Source organism: Balaenoptera borealis (assembly GCF_965194805.1).
Source record: "Balaenoptera borealis genome assembly, chromosome: 1".
Lineage (NCBI taxonomy): Eukaryota > Metazoa > Chordata > Mammalia > Artiodactyla > Balaenopteridae > Balaenoptera > Balaenoptera borealis.
In genome coordinates, this window is record NC_138860.1 from 183,900,826 (window position 1) to 183,920,120 (window position 19,295).

The window sequence follows — 19,295 nt, forward strand, 5'->3', positions numbered from 1 at the left end:
GTCTTGAATGCAATGATTCTCTCCCTCCTTCCTGACTAAAACTATATACTGAGAGCTAGAACATTTTCCAAAATCATGCGATCATAATTTTTCATGTAAAAGGAACTTCGGAGCTCACTTCTTCCAAGGCTGATTAAATTATGGAGGACTCAGGAGTACCTCAGAGAAGGAAAAAGAAATCTGAAGTCACTTCTGAGTCTCTACGCCCAGGAGGAATCCAGCCCAGCCCAACGTGAGGTGACTGGTGCACAGGTGGACTCACCAGCAAGGTGACAGGAGAGCAGAGACCTAAAGAAAATGAGTCATGCAAACATCTGGGGGACGGAAGCCCTCTGGACAGAGGAAACAGTAAATGCATAAGCTCTGAGTCAAGAGCATGTTAGATGTGGTCAAGGAACGGCCAGGAAGTCGTAGAGGCCGTAGGGCGAGGAGGGTCGGCCCATACGGGGGGAGAAAGGAGAGCAGGAGATGAGATCAGCTCATGCAGAGACTTGTAGGCTGTTGGCCTTTACTTTGAGTAAAACAGGGAGCTACCGGAAAGTTCTAACAGAGAAATATATGATTGACTGAAATACAAGAGAATCACTCCAGGTGCTACAAGGAAGACAGAAAACTATAGGTGGACAAGGGTGGAGGCAACCCCACTATATCTTCCAGGAGAAGAGACGAGAGTGGCTTGGGGAGGCCGTAGGAAGTGGTCAGACTCTGGATTCTTTTGGAGATGAAGCTGACAAGATGTGCTTGTTGACTGACTACGGTGGGTGGTGGTGGAGGAGGAAGGGTCAAGGAGGATTCCACAGCAACTGCCGTCACCCTGCTCACTAAACTGTATTAGACGGAGAGAAAAGCAAGTCTGGTCTGTGTGCGTTTGTGTGTGTTGGGGGGAAACTAGAGTTTACTCTGGATGTGCCGAAGTTTGAAGTACCTCATAAATATCCAAGTAAAGATATTAAGTAGTTATATATGACTCACGGTCGAAAAGAGTCTAAGCCTAGAAATGGCTAAGTCCTCAGACTAGAAATGGCACTTGGAGCATGGGTCTGGACGAGGTCACTTGGAGAACGAATGCAGACAGAAGACGGGGGATGGCTGTATCCCCCAGATGACTCCAGTACCCAGGGTTCAGAGGAATGGCCAGGGAGGTATCTGGAGAGCCAAGAGAGTGGCAGCCCTTAAACTAAGGAGGGAGTGATCAGCTGTGTCCAGAACTGCTAATGGGCTGGGTAAGATGGGAATGAGAATTGAACATTCCATTTGCTACGGTGGAGGTGTGGTGATGGTGACAACAACAGTTTTGGTGGAGCAGTGGGGGCAAAGGCCTAAAGGAGTTCAGAAGAGAACAGAAGGAAGGAGAGACAGGGAGACTATAAGCAACTCTCTCAAGTTCAGCTGTAAAGGAAAGCAGAAAAATGGGGGTAGCAGCTAGAAGGAAACACAGGGACAGCAAGGGCCTCTGAGACAGGAGCTGTTATAGAGCGTTTAATGCTGATGGGGATGGCCCACGATACTGCTTTCTCTACAGGACCACCTAACTCTCTGTTGAATTACACCCCTTTTACTGCAGATACCTGAAGAGTTAAGAATGGGTCTGTAGAGGAAGCAGAGCTACTCTGACTTCTCCTGGTTCTATTAACTGGCTCTCCCCCTATTCACTGGACAAGTATTTACTGTACATCAGTACTAGGTGAATAAGGCCACCAAGATCCTTATCCTTATAGAGCTCCACTTTAACAGGAGCGAGGCAAGCAGGCAACACTACTACAATGAATTAATGGTCAAGCTTATGGAAGTACACGGTTAACAAGGCACAGGACAGAAGCCCACGGGAGGAACATCCAGTGGCTTGGTTAATTGATCAGGGGAGGCTTCTTAGAGAAAGTACTAAGCAGGCAGAACCTGAAGGACAAGAAGAGGAAAATCAAGCAGGAGCAATCAAAACATGCAGCTCACTGTAAATTAGTGTGGACTTAGCTGGAGGCAATGGGGAGCCATTAAGATATTTTAAAGCAGGAGAGTGCCATTTGGGAGATTTGGCTGCAGTGTGTATTAAGGGGTTGGGAAGAGGCAGAAAACCAATACTGATGCAGTGGCATTAGAAGGGAGAGGTTGGCTACCTACACTGAGAGAGGGAAACGGAAAGAAGCAGAAGAGGCAGAAAAAAAAGCGGTCAGATCACGGAGATACGCTACCGGAGTCCTGTAAACAAACTTGGTGACTGCCTGGATACAGGGGACAAGGAAGGGTTTTAAAAGCCCACCTTTTCAAACTCTGCACATGCAAGGTATTAAAATAAGCTCAATGATTCCGTCCTAGTCCTCCTGCTGTTTCCTAGGAATATCAGTCTTCCTTTTTCCCCATCTACCTCTACATCCACTAGCAATAAGGTTTCTGCCTCTAAATGGACACCAGCCTTCTTTCCTCCAGACATATTTCTTAAATTGCATGAGTTTTCCACAAACTGGGAAACCAGTCATTTGATGGTAGTAATGTATTTCAAATTAGGAGCTAACTCCCTTTCCAAATACATTTTCAACAAAGACCGAGCACATCGCTAAAAAAAATCAAAATGAGACAAAAGAAATGAAAATAACATCTCTAGGGCTCAAAAATTTCTTTATACAGTTCATTTTTAGCCAAAATCCATGGCTTCTTTTAATGGAAATATTTTTTCTATGATTGGTAAACAATCCCAGATTTCAAACTGCCCAAAGTAATATGAACCAAAATGTGCACGGCTCTATGAACCAAAGTGTGTCCACGCTCGAGGTCTGGTGAGTTTTAAACATAAAGGATGGTTTGGGAAACACAAGGAAGAGTCTGAACTGCCTGCTCAGTATAGAGACTACTTTCTGAGGACCAAACAGAACACGCAGGAGAGGCTGACAGCCACAACGTAGAGAACCAATCAAATACTGACCAGCTGTACCACAAGCAAGCAAAACATTAAGTATCTTTTCTTCACAGGACCTGATGTTATATCAGGAAAAAATAACTGTTCTGAATTATTGAATGGGAGACAGGACTGTTGGATTGTTTTTTAATTCTGCCACTAATAGGTAGTAAGGTTCTTTAGTATTTTTGCTATTGTCCAAACAAATGTCTTAGCAAACCTGCTATCAGCAGGCAGAACTTTTTTTTTTATAGGTAGGGCTCTGGGAAATAAATTTGTCTATTCTTGCTTCGTAAGATGCCACAGAAAATTACAATCCTTTACGAATGTCATCCCCACAAACAGTGCTAATAAAATGATTATAAAAGGCATCCACAATATTTTGTTGGGTTTTTTTTTTTCTGCAAATGTTTTTTGAAAGAGTCACAGCCTGTATTTTGAAATCTGCCTGTTTGGGTCACTATGAACTCTTGAGCAAGCCCGGTCTGTTGCATGAATTTGCCACATAACAAATTAAGACACACACCGCCCCCTTCACTTCTACTGGCAAGAGTCTCGACATGGTGTCTCAACAGCACCCGGCACAGGGCAATCTGCCTTCCCAAGTAACATTCAATCCCCGTCTCCGGGAATTCTTACATTGTGGAGGGCCTAGAATATTAATTCTCAGAAGGGGCTCTAAAGAAGAAAGTTTTGTGGGGAGAAACATGAAGAGATAAAGTAGGAATTTAAATTCTAAGAACAAAGACAGAAACTTTTCATTCTGATATATAAAATCAAAGGTGCTTGATATGTTTTAGTGAGTTTTTAATTGAAGTAAAAAAACAGAAAGAGAAGTATAGCAAGGTGAGGCGTCTACACAGTAAATACACTGGTGTGCTCATCCCAACCCAGCGACGGACTAGTTCTGGCACCCCAGAAGCCCCCCTCCTGTCCCTGCCAGTAAATACAATCACACAGGATGTTTCACTTTATTTTAACCAGGGAATAACTTCATTCTTCACAAGGAAGGTTTTCAATGATTTTTTTGAAGGGGAGGTTAGACGTGTAAGGCTCAACTTCCCACATTAAATTCAGGCGACCTTTTTGCTGTTTAACCGTTTATGGTTCTTGGATGATTCTCAGAAGGGCATTCCAAGGAGATACAAAGTCAAAGTAACTGGTGGCAATGTATACCCGAATCATACAGGTCCAATACCCAAGCTTACCTTCCACAGAATCTCTCATATTTGCAGAGGTGGAATCTGGCTCACTTGTCTTCAGCTGTACGTCTTCAGTTTTGTTTGCTTTGTTTTTATTTTCTTGGGATTTTTTCTTCCCTGAAACACAATATTTATTTATTTGTTTTGTTCGTTCAGTCACTCATTATTATCCTGAATTCTTGGAGACAATTACTAATTCAAACACAGCAAACTGTATATTTCTAGGCAATTATCACCTCAGATTCCTGAAGAAAGAATATGAATATGAATACTTTTAAGTCATGTCAAAGAAAAGAAACCCATAAATCCTATATTTTTGAGAATCTCGAGTAACAGTTCCCCTCCTAGCTATAACAGCTATCAAATTAATATGTAATATACTCTAAAAAAGTTAACAACACTGATGTAAAAGGAAAATTAGATAAGAGCACTAATTTCAATGCCACACAAATAATAGGAACTGGCAGAAGTCTAGATATTTGTAAGAAGCACATTAGAGAAAAATAACATGTTATAACTTGGGGCCCTTTTAGTTAAGACATTATGCAGACTTGTCAAAGTAAAGCAACAGAAGCAGAGATGCTGCTGAATGGCAAGGGATACTCCCATGCACCACAGCTCAAATATCAAATGCAGAGTAATTCTGGATAATTCACTGTCAGCCCGCATGGCACTCTGAGGGTCCCAGGTCCAGCACAATTTAGCATTTCATTAACAACTCGCAGAATGGAAGTCAGGAAACACTAACTGCATTCCAAGTGACAACACAGTTCAGAAGATAAGACTGAAATGCAACACGTATCTGACGAGCTGGAACAATGAACTAAAGTCACCGAGATACTCAACATGGAAGGACAATTCTTCTCTGTGGAAGTGCTAATACAGAAGGTCTGGAAGCTCAGTCTCTTTGGGATTTAGTCAGAACCTGTGTGACCCTGTTCCATTTTTTCCATTCTACGTTTCTTACTCCTGGTGGCTTTTGGTTTTCAGTTTCAGATTCAGAATAAGTCCCTTTCCATCTCCCCAAACCTTCCTTCTCTTTCTGCAACGCTCTCCCCAGCCAGGCCCCAAATAGCTCCCGGAGCTGTCCTTTCCCTTTCAGAACAAGCCTCCTGACACCTTTATCTCTGGTCTAGTAAAACGACAAACTAGAAACCACTCAGAGCTTCTGGAAAACGGTATTCTCCTTAACAGATAATCACTAGAGAGGAGAATAATTAACTAAAATACAGACAACAGATGAAAATGAGGTCAGAGACACAAAATACCACCACTGCAAAGATCAGGATTAAAAACAGAAACATCAATTACCATACAAAGCAAATATTAACCCTAAAAAACATCCCCAGATTTTGATAAATATTTGAGATGCAAACAAGAAAAAAGAAGTATAAAATACTTAATAATCAGCCATTTAATTTGTTAGTCTTAAAAAACAAATTCTAAAATACCATTTTAAATCCCTAATTCTTCAGCCTGTAAAAAAAAAAAAAAAAAAAAAAAAAAAAAAGCTTGTTTTTTGCAATTATATAAAACCTTCACTCAAATTCCTGATAACAACACACCAATCCGTTCACTTCTAAAGGCAGCTGAAGTGGAACCCAGGACACAAGCATATACTTCACTGGAACCACACTCTGGTGGAAACAGAAGCTGAGAGTCTGCCTGGAGATGGCCCATTCAAGTCTCCAGGTGGAAGGGTTATAAACCAATCCCCTCTGCAAGGGGCAAGGACACGAATACACCTTTTCATATTTTAAGAAGTAACCTCCTCTTTCAAGTCTTTCTCCCTTTGTCAACTTCATAGCACTTAGCCTAAATCTGATGATGGCACAGGCTCTTGAAAAATACAGCTGTGTTTTAAGGGAATTTGGATTGAACCAGTTTTCTTATCCTCATTATGATATATGCCCTTCCTTGTCTGTGATGCCCGGCCCGTATCAGACTACTGGTAGCAAACAATGCAGATATAAATGATGACCTGGCTATTAACATAATTGCTCTAGTAAGTGCAGTTCATGTCTGATGAGGGTCACATGAAGGGCTCCTAGTGCCACAGACACCTGATTCAAAAGTTATATTCAGACAGTTTTTTCCCTGGATCAAAAACCCCTAATTTTTATATCAGTACCACCTCATGTACCCCAAACAGGGCAAAAGACTGTGACCCTTTTCTTTTTTTTAACTAACCTCTTACTGTCTACTTTGTACAGGTATAAACTTTCGAAATAAGTAAAACTGGAGGTGTAAACCCTACCTCTTACGCATAAACCTTACATACTTTTTTTTTTAAGTCACACTGTAAAATATAATAGAAAAACCGATGTCAATTTGTTGTAATACAATCCCTTGCAAAAGCAATTCAAAACATTTCCTGAAACCTATCAAGTGCTATATGAAGCTAGTAGCAGGTTGTACAAAAAAAGTAAACTGGCCTATATGTATAAATAGACTATTAAATAAGTAAAATTTCTAGATTTACATAAAGCAAAGCACAACTTTAACAGTACCATTCATTAATATGTACTAAGAATGAAATCATATAACTAAAAGGTAAAAGTGCTATTTTTAGTTTTATTCCCTACATAAAAGAATATTAGAACACCTAGCTGATACTGAATGTCAAATGTCTTATTTTTGGACTCTCCAAACCTCATCAGTGAGAAGCTGCACCATCCTCAGATCCCCCCACCCCCTTGCCACCCCTGGTATCCTCTTTAAAAACCAGGACCAGGAAAGCCTGATCTGCCCTGGGAAGAGACGCCACTTGAGGTAGGGACATGTGCATTCTACTCAGAGGACAAACGAGTACCCACCACAGGCTGCTACAAGCGTCTCGACCACAGCACGACTGACATTTGGGGAGATCACTCTCTGCTGTGGGGCTGTCTGAAGCAACAGAGGACGTTCAGAAGCATCACTGACCCCCACCCCCTAGACACCAATAGCATGCCTCTCCTTCTATCTGTGAAAAGCAAAAAAGTCTCCAGACATGGCCCAAGTCTCACCCGAAAGGAGGGAGGGGTTGTCTCTCTACATTAAGAACCACTGGGCTAAAACCAGCATGGGGCTCCACAGTCTACGTATTTATAAAAATTTTTTAAGTATTCGAGTAACATTAATAAACCAATTCTAAAAACTAAGAAATGGAACAATTAAATTTACCTCCTGAGTGCCTTTGGTGAACAGTGATAGACTTAGTTTACGATGAAAATGAGTCTATCATGAATCTAATCATCACTCATTCATGGAATTGAGATTATCTGATACATAAAGTGATTTTCTCAATCTTTATCATAATCATCTAATACCTGAGTTACTTCCCATTAGGACCGTAGACTAGAGATGAAGGGGCTACTGAAATCACCTGTCCTACCTGCTATTTTTTCTGAGAGAAACTGAAGACCAGGGTCCCAAGGGGACTAATCAATCTATGACAGAAGTCTGAACCCGGGTATCCTGACTCACACTTAGGTATACCTAGTGTCACTCACAAAGCCAAATATTGTAATAACACCTGGTGGCACCTGCTATATTTCCTTAAATCAATACGTTTTCCCCCCGATACTTGGTTTTTGTTCTATGTGCAATCAAATTAAAAGAAAACAAAAACAAAAACAACTTATAACCAAAAACAACCTGTAAGGACTTTTACAAAGGGAGGGAGATGTGTTAGTTCCTATCTGTGAGGCAGGAGGTGCCTGGAGAACTGGTCCGGCAGAGCCGCTGGGAGCCTGGTAAGTACACGTGTGCACTTACCCTCAGGTTCCTGAAGGGTCCTACATAGAGGCTCTGCCAGCTGCGTGCTCCAGTTGGTCTAAACAAGAAAGATACAGGAATGAAACAGAAGGAAAGTGGAATGCAGACAATGACAAAGAACATAATGCAGGACAGGACAAAACTTCATGTATATAAGGAAAAGAAATACACACATAAAGATGAAGAAAACTGAATGAAACAGAAGGAAAACAGCAGTTATCCACTGCATCAAGGTTCTCCCCCCACCACCCTACCTCAAATAATAATCTTTCGTTCTTAGTTGGGGATCGGATGTGGTATACTTACTCTCAGGCCTATCCCATGCCCATGTTGTAAAACTGATGTCCTTATCAAGCCCTTACTGATGCCTTTAGGTGCCGTTCCGCTAGACAGCCCGAAAGTCCCAATCCATGCCTCTCATTTTACATACACGCCCAAGGACCACAGACATGAAGTCATCTGCCGGAGGTCACACAACTAAATTATCTCTAGAGGAGTCAGAATTAAAATCCAACGACTACGATACCAAAAGTGCTCTACTACATTCAGTTCTTAAGAACAAGAATGCATAATATAAACATTCTTTACAAAGCACTTTATATCCATTATCTCACTTGTTTTCAACAGCAAATGAAAGAAAAGTGATATAAAGACTTACACTACCGTTATAGAAAAGGAATGATCAAATTGCAATGGAGATTTTTTTCCAGTTCAATTTTATCTTATGGCAGAAGCAAGTTATCAGTCAACAGCAAGGAGCCCCAATCTGAGCAAATATGTTAAATAATATCAATAAAATTGGATTTTCTAGAGAAATAGCTACCATATAGAGAAATCCGACAGCCACAATGACTACATTTTAAAGACAACATGTGGCATTATGCTGCTGGTGCCTGCAATGCAAGGTGCAAAACCAAAACTGCCTAAAGCATCACATGAATAATTTAAGTTCTGGACTATCTTCTACTCTTCTGATGAGCTAGACAGACACTAGGAAATTCTAAAGAATAATGTTTCAGTTAAAAATGTTCAGGCATCAGAGAGAATGCAAAATTCTAGAAGGCCTGCTCAAGTTACATTAAAAATTCATCACAACAGTGAAGGCTCATGCATTTGGTGATTGAAATGAATTAAATTTAGAACCATATGTAACTCTACGTGCACTGCCTGCCTCCTCACTGGGGAGCTGCCCAACTCTGAAGCTTAAAATCAGAATTCAGTATCAGTGCACCGAAGCAGGTCCAGCCCATCTTTGTCTGGGGAGCTTACCATCTTACTCAGACGCACAGATGATTCCAAACCAGGCAAGACCCACAATCACACCATGAAAGGTCATCAAGGAAATGGGCTGACCTGAACAGGGACCAACGCTGACCCCCCCCCCCCCCGGAGGGTGGGTGTGCCTGCTGCCTCCAGTTCCTCACTCACTCAGCCCTTCATCCCTGCAACGGAACTTTCATCCTCTTTACCCTACCGGAACTCCACTCGGACAGTTACCTCCGATCTTGTAATCACAAAACCCCAAATTTCTTTATCTGCCCCCAAGTCTCTCTTTGGCATTTGACAGTCTGATCAGTTTGATGGGCTTCACATCTTAAAATCCCTCTCCTGAGCCTTATGACATTACCATCTAGACTGTCCTCCTTCTGTGACCATTCTGTGGCAAAAATCTTTCTCTTCTTTCTATCTTGAAATGAGAGGCCCCCACATAGGAAATCTGAAGACTGGAAGCATGCTTTCACACAAGGTTGAAGAAAGGCTTCAACAAAGTATTCAGCTAAGCAGAGGATACAGATCTTAGAGATGAGAACAGACATAGAATAATGGAATTAATGGGCTGTATTAAAAGGTTAAGAGAGAAAAGAACCCTAAGATTTGGAGTAGAAAGAGCCTTGAAGATGGTTTAACCAAACTTCACAAACACACTTCTCTGAGCTTTCTCTCATTACAAGAACTGCCTAAAATCTCACAGCAAGTTTGTAGTAAAACTGGGACTTTTATTCCCATCCAACTCACCATTCTATCCACCGTGTTCTAACAGCCTTGTTAGTGACACTTTGTGGGTTCCAATTTCACCCTTGAAAAGAATTAACAGTGCCATTTGCATTTCAGGCAAGTTTGAGAAATTCATCATGAACATACAAAGTCATTATGCATCTTTTTCAATTTCTGAAAGGCAAGGGAGTGGTTTTCATGACAGCAGGCCCAAAACAAGATGAAAAGCTTAACTGGGGAAAAAGCATAAAGTTCATGTTAAATGACTTCTTTATAGGATTAAGAAAAAACCCCACAAACAAACAAGATCTCTAGCAGATCAGGTAGTAAAGAAGGGGAACCAATGGACAACAGCAAAACTGTTAGCTGAAAGAATGGCCAAAATGATGCTGTGTGAGCTCCTTGAGGGTGGTCAGAGTTAGACCTCAGCACTGTTTCACATCTGGCAGTGGTTTAACATTCTGCACTGGGTGTGATGAGTAGAGAGAAGAGAAGCTGGAAACGGATATACAAAACTAGGTTTTCCACAAAGAATTACAGGTCATTTCAATAATCTTCATTTTTTTTTTTTAGGCTGTGCCGCGCAGCACGTGGGATCTCAGTTCCCCGACCAGGGATCGAACCCGTGCCCCCTGCAGTGGAAGCGCGGAGTCTCAACCACTGGACCACCAGGGGAGTCCTTTCACGTATTCTTTAAAGAAAAAAAAAAAGATACTGAGTTTACTACCCTGGAAGTCATCAGAAGAGAACCTGTGGCAGCAGGCCCGACGTGAGAAACTGCAACCAGAAAGGCTTCCCTGTGTAAAGGTTGACAATGTCACCACACACGCAAGAACGTGTTTATCAGATGATCAGAAGTGGCCGTTACAACTGGCCAAGGTGAGACCAGTGGGTAAACAAACCACTTGTGGCCTTAGCCCCATCAGTCCACTGTGTTTCAAAGAGAGAAATTTAAAGCAGTAAGATGCTGCAAACAGTTGGTTTTTACGAAAGTGATATGCTATACATTTTCTACAGATTTCTTTCACACAGAAAATAACCTTGAAATGGACCTGGTAGTAAAAAATTCTGTTACGCTGCTTGGGCAAAATTTCAAATCTTTTTCTGTAGTTAAACTCCTCACCAAGAGCTGTCTGCAATCCTGGAGGCAAATTATAAAAATAAAACCTCTCTGGTTTTAAGTTGCTCATGGTATTAAAACAGGACTCTAGGCTTTGCTTCAACAGAAACAATGGAACAAAGTTCTGGATTTTTCAGCGCTGCAGATCACAGTATAAATTCCTGGAATGCCTGCAGCCCGAGTGAGGGATTGGGGGGGGGGGGGGGCGGAGCGGGGCACAGTCTTTGCTGCTGTGGAGGCTCTGGCTCCCCGCCTCTTCCAAATGTCAGGCTGATGGAAGAACAGCGAAGATCACATCTGAAGGGAGCTTTTAATTTCTTTTTTAAAAATAGGCTTTTAGTGGCTTTGACTGAATAATTCCAAACACTAGAAATGGTTCCCCAAATAAACTTCAGTAAATTCAAATTAAGAAAGCTTTAAATTTCCTTACACTCTTGGGAACCTCAAAAAGTCTTGTGGCATAAACAAAATGTTAGAGACTAATTAAATACCTCTGAAACTTAAACAAGCTGCTAGCCTGTTCTGTTTTACAATCATTTTAATTTCTCAAGTTCTTCTCATGGATTTTCAGTAGCCTTTATTTTACAGGGAAAAAAAATGTAAAGTCTGAAAACCTTACATATAAAAAGTGAATTGGCAACTGCAAAGTAAAGAACTTAATTCAAAGTTCAGGTGTCAGTCCCCTGTGGCCAAACAAATCAGGCCTGGGAGCTGTGCAAGGAGGTGGTGTGTTACAAGTGCCTGCAACCCTGAAACAGAGGGGAGAGCCACACCCTCGAGAATTGGTCAGTCTCAGCAAAAGGAAAGTCTATTTTCTCCTCCCAAAGCCCGTGATAAGTTTTACAATGCTATATCCTGATGAATTAATTACAAAACTTAGTTTAAAAATACTTTCAGGAAGTAAAATCTAGATATAAATCTGAGTTAACACAATTGTAACATGTAAAATTCATCCTTTATATTTGTATACAGAAATGCCCACAGGAACAATGGTCAAGCCATGTCACCAATTAACAAAATCAGGCTAAAATTTATCCACAGATGTAAACCAAAAGGACCTGCATTAAGATGGCAGGTGGCTCCTGGTGACAAGATTATTGATGAGGGTATGATACCTGTTTCTCCATCTGTTTGTATTTTCTAATTTTTCTAGATGAACATTTGGTTACATGCTGCAAAAAATAAACGATTTTTTTTAAAGAAATACCTACGAAATCAAAATTAATGAGACAAGAGAAAACGTTTCTTTTGGTTGAGATTAACGTATGCAATTTTACATCAGTACAATTTGGAAAAGGCCTCAACTTTCCACAGCAAAAAGTACTGAAGTGTTTCTCTTTTCCATCTCCTACCTGTACACCACAGCATAGTGTCCAGAATGCACTCTCCCCAGAAACACCAAATCCACCAACAGAGATACAGTGACATTTGGGATTTAAAATACATTTGACCCTTGAACAGCGCAGGGGTTCAGGACACTGACCCTCTACGAAGTCGAAAATTTGCGTATAACTTGTAGTCAGCCCCCCATATACGCGGTTCCTCCCTAGCTGGGTTTCTGCATCCTCGGATTCAACCAACCTCAGATCATTGAGTACTGTACTATTCATTATTGAAAAAAATCCGCATATAAGTGGAGCCCTGTAGTTCAAACCCGTGTTGTTCAGGGTCAACTGTATTCATGACAGACATTACTAAATAGCCCTAACTGCTTAAGCATTCACATTACCACTGTGAGCCTTTTGCTATATATCCTTCAATTCTCTTTGCCATGCACCACATTACTTCAAACAAAAAATTGATTTGTCTCCTCCTTTTGAAAAGCCACACACCCCCTATTCTTTTTCTTGTTTCAATGTATTTGGTTATCATACCCATAATTATTTAAGTCAAAAATCTAATTTAAACAATCACCCTGAGTACCTCCCAGGTATAAGCTGAGGGTCAATGTCTTGGCAGTCAACTATGATAATCATGAGAGTCTTGTTCACTAGCTTTTATTTTGCTTCTCCTAAAATGTAAAAATTTGGCAATGGCATTTGAATATGACACATTTTGGTAGAGGTTTAAGCAATTCATTTATAAACACAGAAGAATTTATAGCTACTACACTACCAAATCACTGGGATCTACCATGAAATGAGACGCTTTTATTCCAATATAATTTTTAAGACTCTTCATCACTATTGCTAAATGAGCTCATTCCCTTCCGTTCAAGACCTCAACTGTCCTCCAGCCCCTTTCACGCCTGCAGATGTGCCTCTATCAGAGCATACGAAATGACACATCTCTGCTCCCATCGGAAAAGAGGTTGGAACTCTCCAGGGCTTAGGCATGTACCCGGGGTAGCACAAGTTCACCCCTCTGACAAACTCAAAACTGCCGAGGTTGTCTTTCAGATTCAAGAAGCAGAGAAGGAACTAAAATGTATTCTCTCCACAAAGCAATTACTTTTTAAAATCACAAGTTACATATAAATTCAATTCCAGATTTTCTCTCTTACAGACCTCCACCACCTGAAAGCAAAACCCTACTAGCCTACTTAACAACTCGTCTCACCCTCACATGTATTAGCCTATGTCAGACTACTATTAAACTTTACCCCAAGCTCATTATTCTTGCTAGATAAAAAAATCTTTCTGCTACATACTTTGTGAAGTTTCTGAAATAACAGTGAAGTAGAAGTATTTTTGATCATTTTCTTGGGTGCTTATTACCTACAAGGTACTTTGTTAAGAGCTATAAGGGAACACATATATATTACTCAAAGATGTCTGCCCCAAAGATATTTAAAATGGAAGTTATACGTCTAACTTTGTGAAAAGCAATCCCCTTTGCAAAAAAGGCCCTACTAACGTCAACAAGAAGCAAATCTTGAGTGGAAAAAAAATGTTCCAGAAAATGTGTATTTCATTAAAAACAGAAAGAAGGGAATGAAGGAGGGAGGAAGCTGGCAGGAAGGATGGGGATGGCGGGGGGGGGGCGGTGCGAAGAGGGGGACAGCGGGAGAGGGGGAGAGAGACAGAGAGAGAGAGATTGGGGGCGGGGTGATGTAAATAACCATCCAGCCAGGTACAGTGAGGAGGCTCAGGGAATTGCTAAGAACCAAGCTACAAGCTACAGCCCTCCCTTGGTAGGAACACAGCCACGGGGCTCCAGCTCTGCTAACAGGCTCCAGCACTGAGATCACAGCCTTTTAGAAACACTACATCTTACTCAGTGCCGCTCTCCTAGGATTATCCCACAGGGTCCCGAGTGGATGCTGCTTCTCTCTTTTGCCAGCGTAGAGGTAAAATAATGCCCTCAGGCAACAAAAAAGTCCGGGAGGAAGAGCTCACAAAAGGATGAGGATTTGAAACACAGCTGCCTCCTAGGCCAGTGTCCACGCTGGGAAAAGGGGTCTCACTCTCAATCCAGTCACTCATTTCACCTGCCCCCAAGGTTCCTGTGTCACCAACGTCACACATCTTCCCTGCAAAGAGCTGACCCCAACTAAAGTGAGACTTGGACTGGGCTCTCCCCCATCTCCCTCCCTGGTGTTGGGGTGGCATTCTGAATAAAATAGGTCCCCAAAGGACAACAGCCCACAAAACGGAAATTCACAGAACTGAAATTATATTGCGCAGCCATGGGCCGAGACATGATTAAGGAGAAGTAATCCTGGTTCAGAGCAGAGGGGAACTAACTATGATACTGGTGATAACTACCTGATACTGTCCTAGGGAAGGGAACCTGAGATAATGTGCACAAAGAACTAACTTTTGCACAGTGGCTGACACAGACGCAATAAATGGAATCAACTGTACGGATTATGCACAGTAGATTCTACTAAACAAATTACAGAAATCCCACGCCTACAAGTCTAAATTGTCAGCATATGTTCCTTCTTATGAAGACAATGACATTCTGCTTCCCTAACAAATCCGAATTCATCCATTTGCTTTACTCCTTTGTTCTACATCGATTCACAGGATCCCACCCAGATATCATTACAGAAATGTACAAGTCCAATGAGGACAGACGTTTAATTGAGATAAGAGAGAATTATGTCAAACACTCACTAACATCTCTATTAATATATATAAATGCTCTAACAGCAGAAGTTGCGAGTATACGTCAATTTTTAAAGTCTGTAACGCACTGATTTTATTGCTTCTAAAGAACACTCTGTGCTTAATTTTTTAAATTAAGCATACTAGTTCACCTTACTGGTTCCTAATCTTTTCGGGAAGGAATCTTAGACCTCTTTGAAAATCAGATAGCACCTAAGGCTCCTCTCCCCACACAGTCACGAAGAGCCGTAAACACATCATCTGGGGCTCAAGGATACCTGTGTTACTATGAAGTCAAGTTGTGAGTTCATGTAAATATGCATCTTGACAGGAGTACTCCTGTGTGACCCTGAAAAAGAACCCCGACTCCTCAGACTGCTCAATAAAAATACTACACAGATAATCAGGACATTTAGTAAGTATAATACATAATAAATAAATCTGACATTGTCAACTTAAATAGTAACTTCTCCTAAGAGAATGGCTCTTTCCCACTTTAGTTTTTCCCTGAATTCATATCCAGAAAGATGTAAAATGACAAGATTTCCTGATCTGTCATAAACAGCACTGAAATAGCTCCCACACAGTTACCTTCAAGGAAGTCTGATAATTTACTATCTAAGAAAATGTATCCAAAATTCATCCAAAATCTCACCTGCATAAAATTTCGTTGTAACAGTAGAGTCACGAGTGATTTGGATCACATAAAGGTAACACAGAGAAACCGGAAGATAGTAAGCCCTTCATTTGGGCAGCAAGCAAATAGCGAAACGTTTACTTCCGCCTATGCAATAAATCAAATTCCAAGAGTTCTCTAATCCACCAACCTGTGTGATCACAGGTGTCCTAGTTGGGGTAACTAGTGAAGCAAGACAGCTTTTAAGATAGAAGCAGATCTCCAGCAACTGAGGAATTCTCTAGTGTCCCGATGTGTATCTAGTTACAGATCCAAAGAGGCTCTTTACTCTTACCTAATTTGTAATCTATACTTAATTCATTCCATGTTGACAAAGCAAAATATATGGATTTTTTAAAGAAGATATTGAAACTGTTCATTTCTTTGTTTTTTTTTTTAAATCCAGAAGTGCCACGATAGGCCAAAGAATAGGCAGAGTTACCACAGAGCTGATTTTGCCGGCGGCCACCAATTACAACGAAGTGGACCAAGGTCAGTGTGCCACACATGCTCCTGTGAGGCTCTCGCCTAATGCTCACGGCAACCCTACACTGTAGGTGTTACCCTCATTTTACAGACAGGTAAAGTGAAGATCAAAACGTGCAGAGTAATCCATCCAAAGTCACATGCCGTTAACTGGTGGAGCTAGGATTTGGATCTGGCCTTGTAACTCCAAGGCTATGTTCTAGCATGCCACAATGAAATCCACATCTCCCAGCACTCAAAGGTTTAGCTGGGTCAGCAATTTTTCCCTTCTCTCCTCCCCTCAACATACACACATCAGGCTCGTTTAAACAAGGTATCATTTGCGAGGTACTGATCCAGTTGTATTTAATACAGAAGCAACAGTGAAGCCTGAGCAACATACTTAATGTGCTTTAACACAGGAAGAAGTTGGAGGGGAACCTAACAGTCATTTACCATGAAAACAAAGTTTACCAATTCCAGGTACTTTTTGACAATTGCCCATGCGATTTAGAAGACTCCACCTCTCTAAAACTGAAAGGGGTCAGAAATAGTGTTAGTTAAGGGTCACTTTTTCTTGAGTCAATACTTTCCACGCTCTGATTCAACCATGAATTTAATTTGCTTTAGCATACAGACAGTAATTTATTTTCCAGCCAATTCCTGAATTTATAATTTTGATGGAATCAAAACCACAAATAGATGTTATTAAGCTTAACACTCAAATCTGATCTTGTTATCGAACACTCCTATGATCACACCTAGCAAGGAAAAGATACTTGATGAATAATATATTTAGCAACTAACAAAACTCCTAAAAGCAAGCAAATCTGTAATCTTAAACCCCTCGTTCAAAAATCCAACCAAGATTGAGACTACTGGTAATTATTCCTTTTTATCTGTTTGGATGACAGTGAGAGGGAAAACTGTAATTTCAACTCCAGAGTTAATCCTACAAAAATTACAATCCATATGTGTAAACAAACAAAGATCAAAACTGCAACTAACGAGCACTGTGCTGCCGGCAGCATAAATCTGGTCGAAATGAACACGGGTTTCTACTGATGCCAGCACTAACATCTTCACGGCGAAGGGACCAAGGCAGGAGGTGGAGCGCAGTGACCTCCCATTCCTCACAGGGACCTGAGACTTTCTGCTTTACTTCACAGAAAAACAGGTTCTGAAAACCTCATACGTTAAAAACAAAAATACAGCCAACAGAACTAGAAAGGCATATTCTATACCTCAAACTGGCAAGAGAAGGAAAACTGAACCTAAGAAACCAAATGGTAGAAATATAACAGAAGGCACAGAAATTTCAGTGTTGCCCATTCTAAACTGTCCCGCAACTTCAAACACCACACATAATTCTGTTTGTGGGTTCTAAACACGGGTGAACAAACCAGTTTGCCCTCATTTTTGTGGCATATGGTGGCTCAGGAAACCTACAAAAGACTGCACCAAGAGGTAGGATTATAAGTACAAGAGGAAAAGACTGTTTATCACTGTAGCTTTAATAGAAATAAGGGGGAAGAGGAATTTTAGCCTAAGTATTATTTACTGCTTTTCTTTTTAACCAAAGCAAAGGTAATCCTCTGCAGCTCTACATAACGGGTAACATACAGCTCTTTCATTAAGGGTGAGATTAGGTTTTGGTCATTCAGATACTGATTAAACTAATAAGAGCATATAAAATTTAAAGTTCTGAAAGTATCAAAATAGCAAGGATTTCAGATGTCATAATCTTATCTTAGAAACTGGTATTTTTATATACACACACATACAATATCATTATTTTATCATTAAAATAAATCTCTTACCTCTGAAACTATTCAAATAGTCTTTGTAAGATTAAAGTATATTAAATTTAATATATAACAATTAAAATAACTACACCATCATATAATGAAAACTTCTATCAAAAAATATTTTTAAATTTCAGAGTCATGACCACAAAAATGAGAAGAGGAAATAAATAGCTACAATAAGTGCTTCAGAATACTGAGGATTTTCTAGTCTCTTACCCATAATCCCTCAGGACTTTTTCTTAATATATGTGCCAAGTTTCAACCTTTTAAACAAAGTTACTTCCTGTTAATTTTCAGAGAAAATTTAAACAGAACAGAAAGAAAAATACTTAAGAAATCTGAAAAATGAAAGCACAGATTACTAAGCAGCAGTTCCGTCCAGCCTACAGTGTGGGTAAGGGTGTTAAGGACTTAACTAAACCTTTAAGGAACAACTGAATAAAGAACTCTCAGTAAAAGTTTCAGGTGGAAAAAGCTGTATTACATTTTGTTACAAATCCAAGAAGTTTTAAGTTTTATACATGCACACATATTCTAAAGACTCTATTGTGGGATAAACACAATTAAGAATCACCCCTGCCCCACATGAGGAGAATTCAGGAGTGCACACAAACAGGTTAGGGCAACTCCTTTCTCATTCTTGTTTCCTTTCTTGCTTTTCCTCCAGAATGAGTCAAGTTGGTAGAATAGGAACAGCTTTCTCAGCAAACAAAACCTCTTAAGAAGCTACTGCTTCAAACAGTTCATGAATTCTTAAAGGAAAAGGTAAAAAAATAAAAAGCCACGCCCCCATAAACATTTTGACAACACAAAATCCCTATCTTTTGTTGGTGTCACATCATGAGAGTGAAGGAAACTAATAAGCATGATTTAACTCAATTATACCACAAACAAATCAGACTTACACTTAAAATCAGTTTCTAGATTTAATTTTTAGAGTGTATGTTAATTAAAACACGTTCACGATCTATATCAACATGCAGCTTAAGAAAACTTTTCAAGTTATATTTTATTCAGTGGAAGAGTCAGTCATTCTCAACAAAAGAACCCTGGTGCAGAGGAGGACACAACATCAGCGGCTTCTTGAAATCGTCAATAACACAAAATGGAAGAACTCCACAATCCCAGACACAATCCCTCTGCCATCCACACTGCCGAGGGAGTTAGGCCAAGGCAATGTCTCACTCGGTTCCTGTGGTTTCCAAACGGATTTCAAAAATAATACACAACTTAAGAGAAATGAAGTATTTATAAGAAGCTCAAACCAACAAACATGTCATTAAAAAAAACCAAAACACTTAATAGACAAGAGCTGGAAAGGGATAAAA

At 40.4% G+C, this 19,295-nt stretch overlaps 1 protein-coding gene across 5 annotated transcripts in view; it reads right to left on the reverse strand.

Annotated features, from left to right (window-relative positions):
* PRDM2 (PR/SET domain 2) overlaps positions 1–19,295 on the reverse strand; it is a 119,016-nt gene that overhangs the window by 40,416 nt on the left and 59,305 nt on the right. For 4 of the 5 annotated variants that reach the window (XR_014241615.1, XM_082380961.1, XM_082380963.1 and 1 more), the window contains one exon: positions 4,099–4,209. Coding sequence is in view for 4 of the 5 variants with exons in the window: in XM_082380961.1 (XP_082237087.1) it covers positions 4,099–4,209 (111 nt within the window). In the remaining variant the exon portion in view is untranslated. Of the gene's footprint in view, positions 1–4,098; positions 4,210–7,851; positions 7,910–9,867; positions 9,929–19,295 lie in introns of all 5 variants that reach the window. The other variant, XM_082380964.1, reaches the window with a different exon arrangement.